The sequence below is a fragment of the Chiloscyllium plagiosum genome, unplaced genomic scaffold (genome assembly GCF_037043375.1).
Source record: "Chiloscyllium plagiosum isolate Xiang-an unplaced genomic scaffold, Cpla_swu_hap1 HiC_scaffold_23, whole genome shotgun sequence".
Classification (NCBI taxonomy): domain Eukaryota; kingdom Metazoa; phylum Chordata; class Chondrichthyes; order Orectolobiformes; family Hemiscylliidae; genus Chiloscyllium; species Chiloscyllium plagiosum.
In genome coordinates, this window is record NW_028270161.1 from 16,613,010 (window position 1) to 16,628,215 (window position 15,206).

The window sequence follows — 15,206 nt, forward strand, 5'->3', positions numbered from 1 at the left end:
TTACAAGTTCTCTAGGGAGAGAATTGGGCCCCTCAAAGATCAGCAAGGCAGCCTTTGTGTGGAGCCACAGAAAATGGGGGAGATACTAAATGAATATTTTGCATCAGTATTTACTGTGGAAAAGAATATGGAAGATATAGACTGTAGGGAAATAGATGGTCAGATTACAGAAGAGGAAGTGCTGGATGTCTTGAAATGGTTAAAAGTGGATAAATCCCCAGGACCTGATCAGGTGTACCCGAGAACTCTGTGGGAAGCTAGAGTAGTGATTGCTGGGCCTCTTGCTTAGATATTTGTATCATCGATAGTTACAGGTGAGGTGCCGGAAGACTGGAGGTTGGCAAACGTGGTGCCACTGTTTAAGAAGGGCGGTCAAGACAAGCCTGGGAACTATAGACCGGTGAGCCTGGCCTCAGTGTTGGGCAAGTTGTTGGGGGGAATCCTGAGGGACAGGATGTACATGTATTTGGAAAGGCAAGGACTGATTCGGGATAGTCAGCATGGCTTTGTGTGTGGGAAATCATGTCTCACAAACTTGATTGAGTTTTTTGAAGAAGTAACAAAGAAGATTGATGAGGGCAGAGCAATAGATGTGATCTATATGGACTTCAGTAAGGCGTTTGACAAGATTCCCCATTGGAGACTGATTAGCAAGGTTCGATCTCATGGAATACAGGGAGAACTAGCCATTTGGATACAGAACTGGCTCAAAGGTAGAAGACAGAGGGTGGTGGTGGAGGGTTGTTTTTCAGACTGGAGGCCTGTGACCAGTGGAGTGCCACAAGGATCGGTGCAGGGTCCTCTACTTTTTGTCATTTACATAAATGATTTGGATGCGAGCATAAGAGGTACAGTTAGTAAGTTTGCAGATGACACCAAAATTGGAGATGTAGTGGACAGTGAAGAGGGTTACCTCAGATTACAACAGGATCTGGACCAGATGGGCCAATGGGCTGAGAAGTGGCAGATGGAGTTTAACTCAGATAAATGCGAGGTGCTGCATTTTGGGTCAGCAAATCTTAGCAGGACTTATACACCTTAATGGTAAGGTCCCAGGGAGTGTTGCTGAACAAAGAGACCTTGGAGTGCAGGTTCATAGCTCCTTGAAAGTGGAGTTGCAAGTAGATAGTGAAGAAGGCGTTTGGTATGCTTTCCTTTATTGGTCAGAGTATTGAGTACAGGAGTTGGGAGCTCATGTTGCGGCTGTACAGGACATTGGTTAGGCCACTGTTGGAATATTGCGTGCAATTCTGGTCTCCTTCCTATCGGAAAGATGTTGTGAAACTTGAAAGGGTTCAGAAAGGATTTACAAGGATGTTGCCAAGGTTGGAGGATTTGAGATATAGGGAGCGGCTGAACAGGCTGGGGCTGTTTTCCCTGGAGTGTCAGAAGCTGAGGGGTGATCTTATAGAGGTTTACAAAATTATGAGGGGCATGGATAAGATAAATAGGCAAAGTCTTTTCCCTGGGGTCAGGGTGTCCAGAACTAGAGGGCATAGGTTTAGGGTGAGAGGGGAAAGATATAAAAGAGACCTCGGGCAACTTTTGTACGCAGAGGGTGGTACGTTTATGGAATGAGCTGCCAGAGGATGTGGTGGAGGCTGGTACAATTGCAACATTTAAGAGGCAATTTGGATGTGTATATGAATAGGGAGGGTTTGGAGGGATATGGGCTGTGTGCTGGCAGATGGGACGAATTTGGGTTGGGATATCTGGTCAGTGTGGACAGTTTGGACCAAAGGGTCTGTTTCCATGCTGCACATCTCTATGACTCTGAGAAGTAACGGATTCGCAAGACTGGAAGGTCGTCAGCATTAGAGACTGTGGGGACTAATGTTTAATAATTGTGTTTGTTGGAGCAGCATTTTTATACGGTTGGGGCAAGACAGTAATTAGTAATTGGAGGGCTTGGATTTGTTCATAGTTTTTATTTAGTATTCACTGTTCGAGTTAGGAAAGTAAATTTTTATTTTTCATTAAATAGAAATTAAGAGTTCTTTTCATTTACTCACACTTTTAGCAGATTACGAGTTGAGGCAAGCTTTTCTGTGTTTAATTTTAATTAGCAGAGGGATTTGACCTCCGTGTCATAAGTCACTAAAGAAAATAATGCATTTTCAAGATTGTTGTTATGTATAAGGGAATTCTTTGGTCTGAGTAAAAATTGGAAAATAGTTCACAGCATAACTTAATAGTACATGCTTTGTTCAATTCTTTTTGATAAGCAACAAAGTTTGTTTTCATCAAAAAGAATGAAATCTTGTGATGTAATTGCAAGATTTCTTCTTGCAATATTAACAGTCCCTGACTGAATCAAAACAAAATTTCTTGTTCATTTAATTTGGCAGATCATCTTTGATCCATTTTCCAGTTCTTTCAGTCTAAACATACATGATTGGCCAGTTTGTTCAGGATGATGTCTGGTACCAAGGAACCAGCTCCCCAAAGTAGTGCAGCCTGTGAATTACTAAGATCAGTTAAAATCATTGAAAAAAAGCAAAGATTGAATAATTCATGACACCCAAGTTAAATAAAATAAGCCTGGGACAGTACAGGCTCTATTTATTGCCCATCATTTAAGACTGACTGACACGCTACCTTTTTAAAACTGAATGACTTCAGGAACTATTAATTGTCAATCTTGCAGTATGTATTAGAATCATGGACAGGTTAGAATTGGTAAGGGTTAGTGGGTTTCCTTACCTTTAGAAGCAATAAAAAAAAAGTGAACTCTTTCAGACTCCGTTGTTATTGTGCTTGATCTCAAATGCGATGACTTGCATAATTCAATTTTGAAACTTGCCAAGGTAGCATTTAAACTCCTCACCAAGTCCAGTATTAATTTCATTAACTGTTCAGTCTGACTTGACTGACTTTTTTTTTGTGAATGATGTTTTCACCAAAGGATAAGGTCATTATGCTCATCTGGACTCTGACATTGGATTGTTGAGTTTGAGGAGAAGAGAAAGGATGATATCCAATTTGATTTGGAGATTCAGTCAAATATTGGAAATCTGACAATGAGAAGTTGAGATTGTATTTTTGTCCTTAAGCCAAGGGTAAGGCAAGAGGATGTGGTCAGGAGAACAGAACATTTTATAAAGGTAGCCAGAGTGTTCCTATGCTTTTCTTAAATAAACAATGTCGTAACCAAACCAAAAATTTCTATTTCCAGAAATAAATCTTGAATATTTTTTGTTTATGTTAAATTTGATCATGATTTATTTATCCAGTACAGCTGTTATTCAGTTTATTTTAGATGAACCATTTTTGAACATTATTGTTGATGAAAGAAAATTTATCTAAGTCTGTATGATGGGCCTCGCTGCACACTTAAGTTGTCATCTACTTTCAATTATTGAAAGCTATCTTATTAGAAGAGATCTCAATGGAATGCAGACTGAGAATAGGTGTAAAAATATTTTACATTTTCCCTTGTTTTTACATCTGTATACGTTTTATATGCATCCACTTCACCATGTATTGATTGTACCACAACAGCTTGAGTGCTACAACTGATGTTAAAATAAGCTGTTGGCAATTAAACAAACTATTAGTAAATTGCACTTTCCTAAATTAACTGTCCAAATATAGCAACAGGTTTTTTGAACTGTGTCCAAGTTCAATTATAGCTTTAATTCTCCTTTTATAATCTAAGTGCTTGAGTCCAACCAGGGCAGGGGTTTTACTGGACCTGGTTTTGGGAAATGAGCCTAGCCAAGTGAGTGAAAGTTCAATGGGGGAGCATTTCAGGACTAGTGACCATAATACCGTAAGTTTTAAGATACTCATGGATTGGGATACCATCAGTCCTCGAGTGAAGGTGCTAAATTTGGGGAAGGCAAACTGCAACAAAATTAGGCAGGAACTGGAGAATTTTGATTGGACGTGACTATTTGACAGTAAATCTACATCGGACACTTGGGAGTATTTCAAGCAGCAGTTGATGAGAGTTCAGGAGCGGGAGTTCCTGGGAGTATAAAGGCGAGGTATGGCAAGTTACATGAATCTTGCATGACCAAGGATGTTATGACTTTGGTCAGAAAGAAGAAGGAAGCATATATAATGTCTCGGAGGTTGGGAACTGATGAAGCCTTTGAAGCATGTAAGGAAGGTCGGAAAGAACTTAAACAAGGAATTGGAAGAGTTAAAAGGGATCATGAAAAATCATTAGCAAACAGGATTAATGATAATCCCAAGGTTTTTTAAATGTATATGAAGAGCAAGAGCATAGCCAGATAATGATTTGGCCCACTCAAGAACAAATGAGGGAATTGATATGTGGAGCCAGAAGAGGTAGGTGAGGTCCTAAACAAATTCTTTGTGTCACTGTTCACCAAAGAGAAGGAATTGGTGGAAGATGATCTCGGGGAAGGGCATATCGAGTTTCTCAGTCAAGTTGCTATTAAAAATGAAGAGGTGTTGTGCGTCTTAAAGTATGAAATTAGTTAAGTCATTGACAGACATCTATGTATCCTCTTTGGCCACAGGTGAGGTCACAGAGGACTGCAGAATAGTCAATATTGTCCCACTGTTTAAGAAGGGTAGCAGGGATAATCCTGGAAATTACAGGCCAGTGAGTCTCACATCGGTCGTTGGGAAATTATTGGAAAAGATTCTCAGGGACAAGATCGATCCAAATTTAGAAGTAAATGCTATTATTAGCAATTGACAGCATGGTTTTGTGTGGGGAAGATCATGGCTCACTAACTTGATCGAGCTTTTTGAGGCGGTGACAAAGATCATTGAGGGAAAAATGGTTGATGTTGACTTTATGGACTTCCGTAAAGCCTTTGACAAGATCCCTTCATGGCAGACTGGTAGAAAAGGTGAAGTCACATCGTATCAGGAGTGAACTAGCAAGATCAATACAGAACTGGCTTAGTCATAGGAGACCGGGTAGCAGTGAAAGGATGTTTTTCCAGAATGGAGGGCGATACGAGTGGTGTTGTACAGGGATCAGTGCTGTTTGTGATCTACATAAATGTATTGGAGGAAAACATAGCTGGTAAATTTGCGGACAATACAAATATTGGTGGAGTTGCAGATAGTGAGGAGGATTGTCAGAGGATACAGCAGGATATAGATCAGTTGGAGGCATGGGCAGAAAAATGGCAGATGGAATTTAATCCAGACAAATGTGATGCATTTTGAAAGGTCAAGTACAGGTGGAAATTATACAGTGAATGGCAGAACCCTTAGGAGCATTGATATGCAGAGAGATCGGTGTGTGCACACATCACTGAAGGTGACAGTGCAAGTAGATAAGATTGTTAAGAAGGCCAGTGGCATGTTTTTCACTAGATGGGACATTGACTATAAGGATGGACAAGTTATGCAGCAGATTTATAGAGCTTTGGTTAGGCCACACTTGGAATCTTGTGTACAGTTCTGGTTACCACACCAGCAGAAGGATGTGGATGCTTTGGAGAGGGTACAGAAAAGACTTACCAGAATGTTCCCTGGTATTGTGGATTTTAGCTGTGAAGAAAGGTTGGATAGACAGGGTTTATTTTCACTGGAATGCAGAAGGTTGAGGGGTGACCTGATAGAAATTCATCAGATTGTGAATGGCATCGATAGTGTGGGAAGTATGAAGCTTTTTTCCAGGGTGGTGGGTTCAATTACTAGGGAATACCAGGTTCAAGATGCAAGGGGGGAGTTTTAAAAGAGATGTGCGAGGCAAGTCTTTTGCACAAATGGTAGTGAGTGCCTGGAACGCATTGCCGGAGGAGGTGGTGGAAGGCAGACATGATAGCATTCGAGAAGCACCTGTCCAAATACATGAATAGGAAGGGAATAGAGGGTTACGGATCCTATAAGTGAAGACCATTTCAATCTGGAAAAGTAAAATGTGCCAGAGCAGGCTTGGAGGGATTGTTGCATAATTCTTTGTTCTTGTTCTTTGATATTGTTTCCTGGATCTTTTTCTTACTGAATTCTTTAACAAAAATCTTTTTCATGGTAGTATTTTCTCTGCCCAGTCTTGCAATTTTTTTTAGGTTACTTACAGTGTGGAAACAGGCCCTTCAGCCCAACAAGTTCGCACCGACCCTCCGAAAAGCAACCCACCCAGACCCATTCCTTTACATTTACCCTTTCACCTAACACTACGGGTAATTAAGCATGGCCAATTCACCTAACCTGCACATCTTTGGATTGTGGGAGGAAACCGGAGCACCCGGAGGAAACCCACGCAGATACGGGGAGAATGTGCAAACTCCACACAGACAGTTCCCTGAGGCAGGAATTCAACCCGGGTCTCTGGCACTGTGAGGCAGCAGTGCTAATCACTGTGCCACCATGCTGTGTTTGAACTATGTTTTCTTCCTCTTAGATAATCTGTAAAGAATGTCATCACCTAACTTGGGTCTGTCACATAACGTTTTGTCAGTAAGGATGTTTTACATCACTAAATTCCATTATCTAAGTCAATAAAGCAGAATTCCTCAGTCTAAATTTGACAGAAGGCTCCCTGTTAGAAACATGCTTATTCACAGTCATTTATCAGTCATTGTTACTCACTATGCCTAGGTATATTCAAGGATTGGTTGTTTAAGTCAAGATACTGCAAGTATCCATTGATTTCTGTCCCAGAGAGGTAATTAAAGTATCCAAAAAAAGAATGGTGGGGAAAACATGTCAGAAAATTTAAAATGTAATAATGACCTTAGATGTAAATACATTTATCCAAAATTACTGATAGTTTTATGTTTTACTTGAAAACCAATTTATGGGCTCACCATCTTAATCTCTAAATACTGCTACTATAACCTGCCTTTATTCAACCTTTAGGTCAAATTGTAACTCAATTTCCGAGTCCTTTTGTGCTATAACTCATGAAAGGGGTCAAACCGTATATGGTAGCGAAGTGTGTCTGTCATGGAAAAGGAAGTATGATCATATTCTATGTATAAAGTGCAACATCTAAAAGTAACATGGGTTTGCTAGTTTTCTAAGAGTTGGAATCATAATGACAACTCAACCTGTCAATTCAAGAGTATATTTTGTACAATTTTAATTATTCCGCTTTTAAGACTGACTTTGTGAAAAATGGTCACATTCTGATAACTGTACATACAGTCCTCTCATGTAGTATCTTGTATTAAATACTCAAGAATTCCAAGACTATCTTTTCTTTCTTTTAGATTCATTCAGGAAATTGAAGTCGCCATGTGGGCTGGTTCTGGTAAACAGTGCCCATTGCGTGAGTTCCTCACCATGTACATCAAGAACTTCTTCTTAAATCAGGTGCATCTTGATGTCAACAAAGAAATCGAGGCTGCAACCAAAGTTGCAGATCCTTTGAAAGTGTTGGCTAGTGCTGATACCATGAAAGTCTTGGGTGTGCAACGACCCCTCCTTCAGGTAGGAATGTTGTTGCATGTTGCATTTCACATTTTGCATATGACAGAATTTCATAATGGCATTCATTATGTCATTTGAATTAGGCTATCAGGTATTTCATAAGCTATAAGACAAATGCAGGTACATCTTTTAGCAGATGGCAATATACTTGCAAGTTTTGTCTTGAGATCCAGCGTCTTAATGTGGACTACATATTAAAACTGATTTGTTCAGTAGTCATGACTGTGTGTCAGTGAGAGAACTCCTCGAATGGGTTTTCCTTTTACCTCAAGGACATGGCTGTGTAACAAAAAAACGGTTAGTGCCACTGGAAACTGGAGGAAAGGAGAAAGCCCTGTTCGTTTGGACATAAACTTGAAACAGAATGGACCTGGAGATACAGCTTAGGTGAAAACTTTTGTTGGACTTTTTAAACTACATGATTCAAACAAGCCTCATTAGTTTTCTTTGTCTCATCAACCATTACTCTCATAAAGTACAGAAGAGTATAATTTATACAAAATGCCTCATAATTGTTTGAGGGGTGCATTATGATATGTTTATGGCAGAATATTAAATTATATATTCATCCTCATGATGCAGTTATTATAGGCAAGGTTTACATTTTACTTTCCCCCTCCGTGATTAATCTTGATATGGTGTCTTTTTTCTTGAACTACTGTGGGCAACATGGTGAAAGTTGTGCCAACAGAAAGTGCTCTAAGACTTGGACCCAGTGATAATGAAGAAACAATGTGTTCAACAGTGACACAAGTCTAAGGTGGGAAAGGGGTGGTCATTTAAAAAGGTGTCCAACAACTAACAAAGTTTAATAATTATGGTGCTGATATTGCTCTACATCTCTTTATTCAATCTAATTGGATTGCAATGTGGAGCATTATCAGCATGATAGTCCTTTGGGCCAAACAGCTGGATTCTATATTATAAATATTATCTAATTTAAGATAAAGAGCATGAGAATTCTTTTAACACAAAAGGTTAAGGCTTTTGAATTTATTGTTAAAGTTCATATTTGAAACAGAGACGGACATTTAAGAATAGGTCAGTACAATCACAAGTTAAGCTGGTTTCACAGGCGAGGTGCCAGAAGACTGGAGGTTGGCTAACATGGTGCCACTGTGGTAAGGTTGGTAAGGACAAGCCAGGGAACTATAGACCAGTGAGCCTGATGGGCAAGTTGATGGAGGGAATCCTGAGGGACAGGATGTACATGTATTTGGAAAGGCAAGGACTGATTAGGGATAGTCAGCATGACTTTGTGTGTGGGAAATCATGACTCACAAACTTGATTGAGTTTTTTGAAGAAGTAACAAAGAGGATTGATGAGGGCAGAGCGGTAGATGTGACCTATGTTGACTTCAGTAAGGCGTTCGACAAGGTTCCCCATGGGAGAATGGTTAGAAAAGTTAGGTCTCACGGAATACAGGGAGAACTAGGTAGAAGACAGAGGGTGGTGTGGTGGTGGAGGGTTGTTTTTCAGACTGGCCTGTGACCAGTGGAGTGCCACAAGGATCAGTGCTGGGTTCTCTACTTTTCCTCGTTTATATAAATGATTTGGATGTGAGCATAAGAAGTATGGTTAGTAAGTTTGCAAAATTGGAGGTGTAGTGGTTACCTCAGATTACAACAGGATCTTGATCAGATGGGCAAATGGGCTGAGAAGTGGCAGATGGAGTATAATTTAGATAAATACAAGGTGCTGCATTTTGGGAAAGCAAATCTTAGCAGGACTTATACACTAAATGGTAAGGTCCTAGGGAGTGTAGCTGAACAAAGAGACCTTGGAGTGCAGGTTCATAGTTCCTTGAAAGTGGAGTCACAGGAATATAGGAAAGTGAAGAACGTGTTTGGTATGCTTCCTTTTATTGGTCAGAGAATTGAGCACAGGAGTTGGGAGGTTATGTTGCGGCTGTACAGGACATTGGTTAGGCCACTGTTGAAATATTGTGTGCAATTCTGGTCTCCTTCCTATCGGACAGATGTTGTGAAACTTGAAAAGGTTCAGAAAAGATTTACAGGGATGTTGGCAGGGTTGGAGGATTTGAGCTATAGGAGAGGCTGGGGCTGTTTTCCCTGGAGCATCGGAGGCTGAGGGATGACCTTATAGAGGTTGACAAAATTATGAGGAGCATGGATAGGATAAATAGGCAAAGTCTTTTCCCTGGGGTCAGGGAGTCCAGAACTAGAGGGCATAGGTTTAGGGTGAGAGGGGAAAGATATAAAAGAGACCTACGTGAAACTTTTTCACACAGAGGTGATATGTCTATGGAATGAGCTGCCAGAGGATGTGGTGGAGGCTGGTACAATTGCAACATTTAAGAGGCATTTGGAGGGTATATGAATAGGAAGGGTTTGGAGGGATATGGGCTGGGTGCTGGCAGGTGGGACTAGATTGGGTTGGGATATCTGGTCGGCGTGGACGGGTTGGACCGAAGGGTCTGTTTCCATGCTGTACATCTCTATGATTAAATAACTTCTTTCCGAACTATAAATGCTTCCTCTCTTTAAAGAGTGAACATTTCTCGATATTGGCCTTGAGATACCAAGAGTACTTCTGCACTTATACGGAGATGCTGTTATAAAGAAGCTTCCTGTTTTATTCTTCAATTAGGTCAGAGGAAATGTCTACTTCTGATTTGGCGCTCTGGAGTTGACAACTGTATTTCATATCTTGACAATACACTCACATTTAAGTTGCTTTTGTGTCGACATCGTGTCATGTCATACTTCTAACTCTTTATACAGGGTTAGCAGCAGTATCAAAATCAATGTGCCAGCTGTTAGTGCACACTTGCAGCATTAGAATTGAATGTAATGCTTTCTTGATTTTCTTCGTAAAATACAGCTGATGCTAGAAAGATAGAACAAAAAAGTAAATGGATTGGAGTTTGTAGTTCTCAACGAAGAACAGGTGCTCATGCTCTGACCTTAATGTAAGCCTTGTTTATTTAGCAATCTCTGACAAATGTTTCACTTCCATCAGCTTGCAGTGGTACTGTACCTCAGTACAACATTCACTATTGGCCATTCCTAGAATACAGCAGAAGGCCAGCCAACCATAGGAAAGAATTTTCACCAATTAATGTCAAAAAAGCAAAATTGCTTCTAAAAGTTTTTATACATTGCAAGTGAAAGATTAGGATACATCAGATACAAGTGAAAGGTAAAATATTCTGAAAAATCTTTAAAGGGAATTTAAAAATTCAACAAATTATTCATAACTCGACAGTTACAAATGCCACTAGGGGTTGTCAACACGAAAAGTTAGCATTGTACACCTGCCTGTAGATCTTAAAAATAGAGCAGTAGAGCACACAGCGTGGGAGCTGGCCTTTCAGCCCACAAAGTCTGTGCTGGCACACTGCGCCTTTCTAAACTTGAAAACCTTTTCCCTCCACATGATCTGTATCCTTGTATTCCCTGTCTGTTCATGTATCTGTCAAAATGCTCTTACATGTTTCTGTTGTATCTATTTCTACCACCTCCTCTGGCACTTCCAGGCACTTATCATCCTCTGTGTAAACAAAACTTGCTTCTCACATCTCCTTTAAACTTTCTCCGGTTGACCTTAAACCTATATCCTCTAGGAATTGATATTTCTACTGTGGGAGAAGAATTCCTCATCCTTTTTATCAGTGTCTCTCTCAATTTTGTAAATCTCTATCAGGTCACCTCACACCCTTTGACATGCAAGTGAGAACAAACAAAATGTGTCCAATCTCCCTTCATAGCTAATACCCTCCAAATCAGAACCCCCTTCAAAGCCTGCACATCCCTCTGTAGTGACTAGAACTATAATATTCCAAATGTGATCTAACTAAAATTTCATTCAGCAGAAACATGACTTGCCAATTTTTGTACTCAATCTGACCAATGAAGACAAGCCTGCCACATGTCGCCTTATCCACTTGCGTTGCAACTTTCAGGGACCTGTGGATCTGTGTGCCTAGATACCTCTGCATGTTGATGCTTCTAAGGGTTCTGCCATTTACTGTGTACTTCCCTCCTGCATTAGACCTTCACTTTTGTCTGGATTAAATTTCCTCTGCTATTTTTCTGCTCAGAGTCCCCAGCCTATTTATATCCTGCTTTATTCTCTGGCAATTCTCACTATCTGCAGTTTTCCCTAATCTTTGAGTCATTCGCCAACTTACTAATTAGATCACCGACATGCTCTTTGAAATCATTTTATATATGTTGTATAGATATTAAAAACAAACCGTAAGGGTCCCAGCACTGATCCCTGTGGGAATACCATTGGTCATAAATTTCCAGCAAGATAGCAGACGATGACACATCCCTCCCAGATTGTCTCAACGCTTTCTATGCTCACTTTGAGCAGAGTTTCGGCGGAGAGGTAACACTTATTCCAACAAGTCCTGACAGATCTCTCCCAACAGTCACTGCATCAGAAGTCAGATCATTTTTCCTTCATGTGAAAGCAATGGGACCAGACAGAGTACCAGGCCGTGCACTCAGAGCAAGCGCAGATCAACTGGCAGAGGTTTACTCGGACATCTTCAACCTCTGCCTGCAGCAGGCACTGTCACTGCCTGTTTCAAGGCAGCCAACATCATCCCTGTGCCTAAAAAGGCTCATGCAGCGTGTCTCAATGACTACCGCCCAGTGGCCCCAACTTCAGTGGTCATGAAGTGCTTTGAAAGACCGGTCATGGCATTATTCAACACTAGCCTGCCCACTACTCTTGAACCACTCCAATTTGCCTATCGAACCAATAGATGCCATATCACTTGCTCTTCCCTCTTCCCGAGAGTATCTTGACACCAAGAACAGCTACATAAGAATCCTACTCGTTGACTACAGTTCAGTCTTCAACACTATTAACCTTTCAAGACTGATTACTAAGCTTAGTGATCTCGGACTAAGCCCCACTCTCTGCAACTGGATCCACAGTTTCCTGACCCACAAGCTACAATCAGTAAAGATTGGGGACAATATTTCATCCTCACTAACATACAACACTGGAGTGTCCCCACCCCCATCCCCCCACTCCCCCCCACACCCCGGGCTGTGTATTCATCTCCCTTCTGTACTCACTGAATACCCATGACTGCGTCGCCAAGTACCAAACTAATGCCATTTTACAAGTTCGCTGATGACACCACCATTGTCGGTCAAATCTCCGATGCCAATGAAACAAACTACAGATGGGAGGTGGAAGACCTGGAAAAATGGTGCACTGAGAACAACCTAGCTCTCAATGCCAGCAAAACTAAGGTTTATTATTGGCTTTTGGTGGAAAGTTACTCATGCCCCCCGACTCGTTAACAGCACAGAGATGGAACGAGTGGAGAGTGTCACACTCCTGGGAGTGGCCATCCACTCCCAGCCTTCTTGGACCCCTCATGTGGATACACTGGTTACAAAGGCCCAACAACGTCTCTTCTTCCTCAGGCAGCTGAGGAAATTTGGCATGATGGAGAATACCCTTGCCTACTTTAATAGGTGCGCCATCGGGAGCATTCTGTCTGGATGTATCACTGCTTGGAATGACAACTGCACCATTCAAGATTGGAGACAGTTAGAAAGAGTAGTGAACTTGGCTTGCACAATCACAAAGGCCAACCGCTGTTTTTAAATTCATGTCACTGGACATCGGAGTGCATCTGGGAAAATTAACAAACAGTGAATTTCACAACTAATCTTGGAGGAAACGGTTTGGGCGAAGTTCACAACACAGAATACGATAAGTTAATTGTTGTTTTAAGTCTGTCCAAGAGAGAGGCTGTATTAGTGAGTACAGTGGGTTCTTTCTTGATTATATGTTTTTGGAGATAAGCCTCTTGATTAAACTTAAAATATAAGCCATAGCTATTAATTTAACCTGGTGCAGTGTTTTGTCGAGGAATAAGACGGTGTTATTTTCTGGGTCTGTAGATTGTGAAGGAGCAAAAATGGCCTTTAGTACAGTAATATGTACTTCTTGTCAGATGTGGGAGTTTAAAGAGAGTTTAAGAGTTACTGCAGATTATATCTGCCATAAATGCTGTTGGATGCGAATCTTATCAGATCGAGTGGATCAGTTGGAGAGACAGATAGAAGCAATGAGGAATTTGCAACAGTATGAGATGGATGGCAGTTATACGAGGGGGGGGGGGGAAGTCTCAGATACAGTCACATAGGTGGGGTAACTCCAGGAAGGGGAAGAGAGGTAGGCACCTAGGGCTGGAGTCTTTGTGGATATTTCAAACAGGTATGCTGTTTTGGAAAATGTATGGAGTGATGGATTCTCTGAGGAACATAGCACAGCAGCCAAGTTTCTGATATTGAGACTGGCTGTAATGCAACGAGGGATACATCGGCTTCCAAGAGATCAATTGTGTTAGGAAATTCTGTAGTCCAAGGTACAGACAGACGTTTCTGTGGCCAGCAGAGAAAAAGCAGAATGGTGTGTTGTTTCCCTGGTGCCAGGATCAAGGATGTCTCAAAGAAGGTGCAGAATGTTCTCACGGGGGAGAGGGGCCAGCAGGAGGTCATTGTCCACATTGGAACCAAAGATATAGGAAGTGAAAAGGTTGAGATTCTGAAGGGAGATTACAGAGTTAGGCAGAAATTTAAAAAGGAGGTCCTCAAGGGTAGTAATATCTGGATTACTCCCAGTGCTACGAGCTAGTGAGGGCAGGAATAGAAGGATAGAGCTGATGAATGCATGGCTGAGGAGCTGGTGTATGGGAGAAGGATTCACATTTTTGGATCATTGGAATCTCTTTTGGGGTAGAAGTGACCTGTACAATTTAGGATTGCACCTAAATTGGAAGGGGACTAATATACTGGCAGGGAAATTTGCTAGAACTGCTTGGGAGTAAGCTGTTGGGTAGAGGGAGGGAGGGTGGCGGGGCGGGTTGGGACCCAGGGAGAAAGTGAGGAAAGAGATCAATCTGAGACTGGTACAGTTGTGAACGGGAGTGACTCAAACAGTCAGTGCAGGGAGGGACAAGGTAGGACAACTAAATTAAACTGCATTTATTTCAATGCAAGGGGCCTACCATGGGAAAGCAGATGATCTCGGCATGGTTAGGAATATGGGACTGGGATATCATAGCAATTACAGAAACATGGCTCAGGGATGGGCAGGACTGGTTGCTTCATGTTCCAGGATACAAATGCTACAGGAAGGATAGAAAGGGAGGCAAAAGAGGAGGGGAAGTGCCATTTTTGATAAGGGATAGCATTGCAGCTGTGCTGAGTGAGGATATTCCCAGAAATACATCCAGGGAAGTTATTTGGGTGGTACTGAGAAATAAGAAAGGGATGATCACCTTATTGGGATTGTATTATAGACCCTCCCAATAGTCAGCGGGAAATTGAGAAACAAAATTGTAAGGAGATCTCAGCTATCTGTAAGAATAATAGGGTAGTTATGGTCGGGGATTTTAACTTTCCAAACATCGACTGGGACTGCTATAGTGTTAAAGGTTTAGATGGAGAGGAATTTCTTCAGTGTGGACAAGACAATTTTCTGATTCAGTATGTGGATGTACCTACCAGAGAAGCTGTAAAACTTGACCTACTCTTGGGAAATAAGGCAGGGCAGGTGACTGAGGTGTCAGTGGGGGAGCACTTTGGGGCCAGCGACCATAATTCTATTAGATTTAAAATAGTGATGGAAAAGGATAGATCAGATCTAAAAGTTGAAGTTCTAAATTGGAGAAAGGCCAATTTTGACAGTATTAGGCAAGAACTTTCGAAAGCTGACTGGGGGCAGATGTTTCGGAGGTAAAGGGACGGCTGGAAAATGGAAGCCTTCAGAAATGAGATAGCAAGAATCCAGAGAAAGTATATTCCTGTCAGGGTGAAAGGGAAGGCTGGTAGGTATA

The 15,206-nt window shown here is 41.4% G+C and overlaps 1 protein-coding gene across 1 annotated transcript in view; it reads left to right on the plus strand.

The window, feature by feature from the left end:
* Nucleotides 1-15,206, plus strand: part of exoc4 (exocyst complex component 4) — a 604,047-nt gene that overhangs the window by 356,371 nt on the left and 232,470 nt on the right. The window contains exon 10 of the mRNA XM_043714034.2: nt 7,149-7,368. Within this exon, the coding sequence (XP_043569969.2) occupies nt 7,149-7,368 (220 nt within the window). The remainder of the gene's footprint in view (nt 1-7,148; nt 7,369-15,206) is intronic.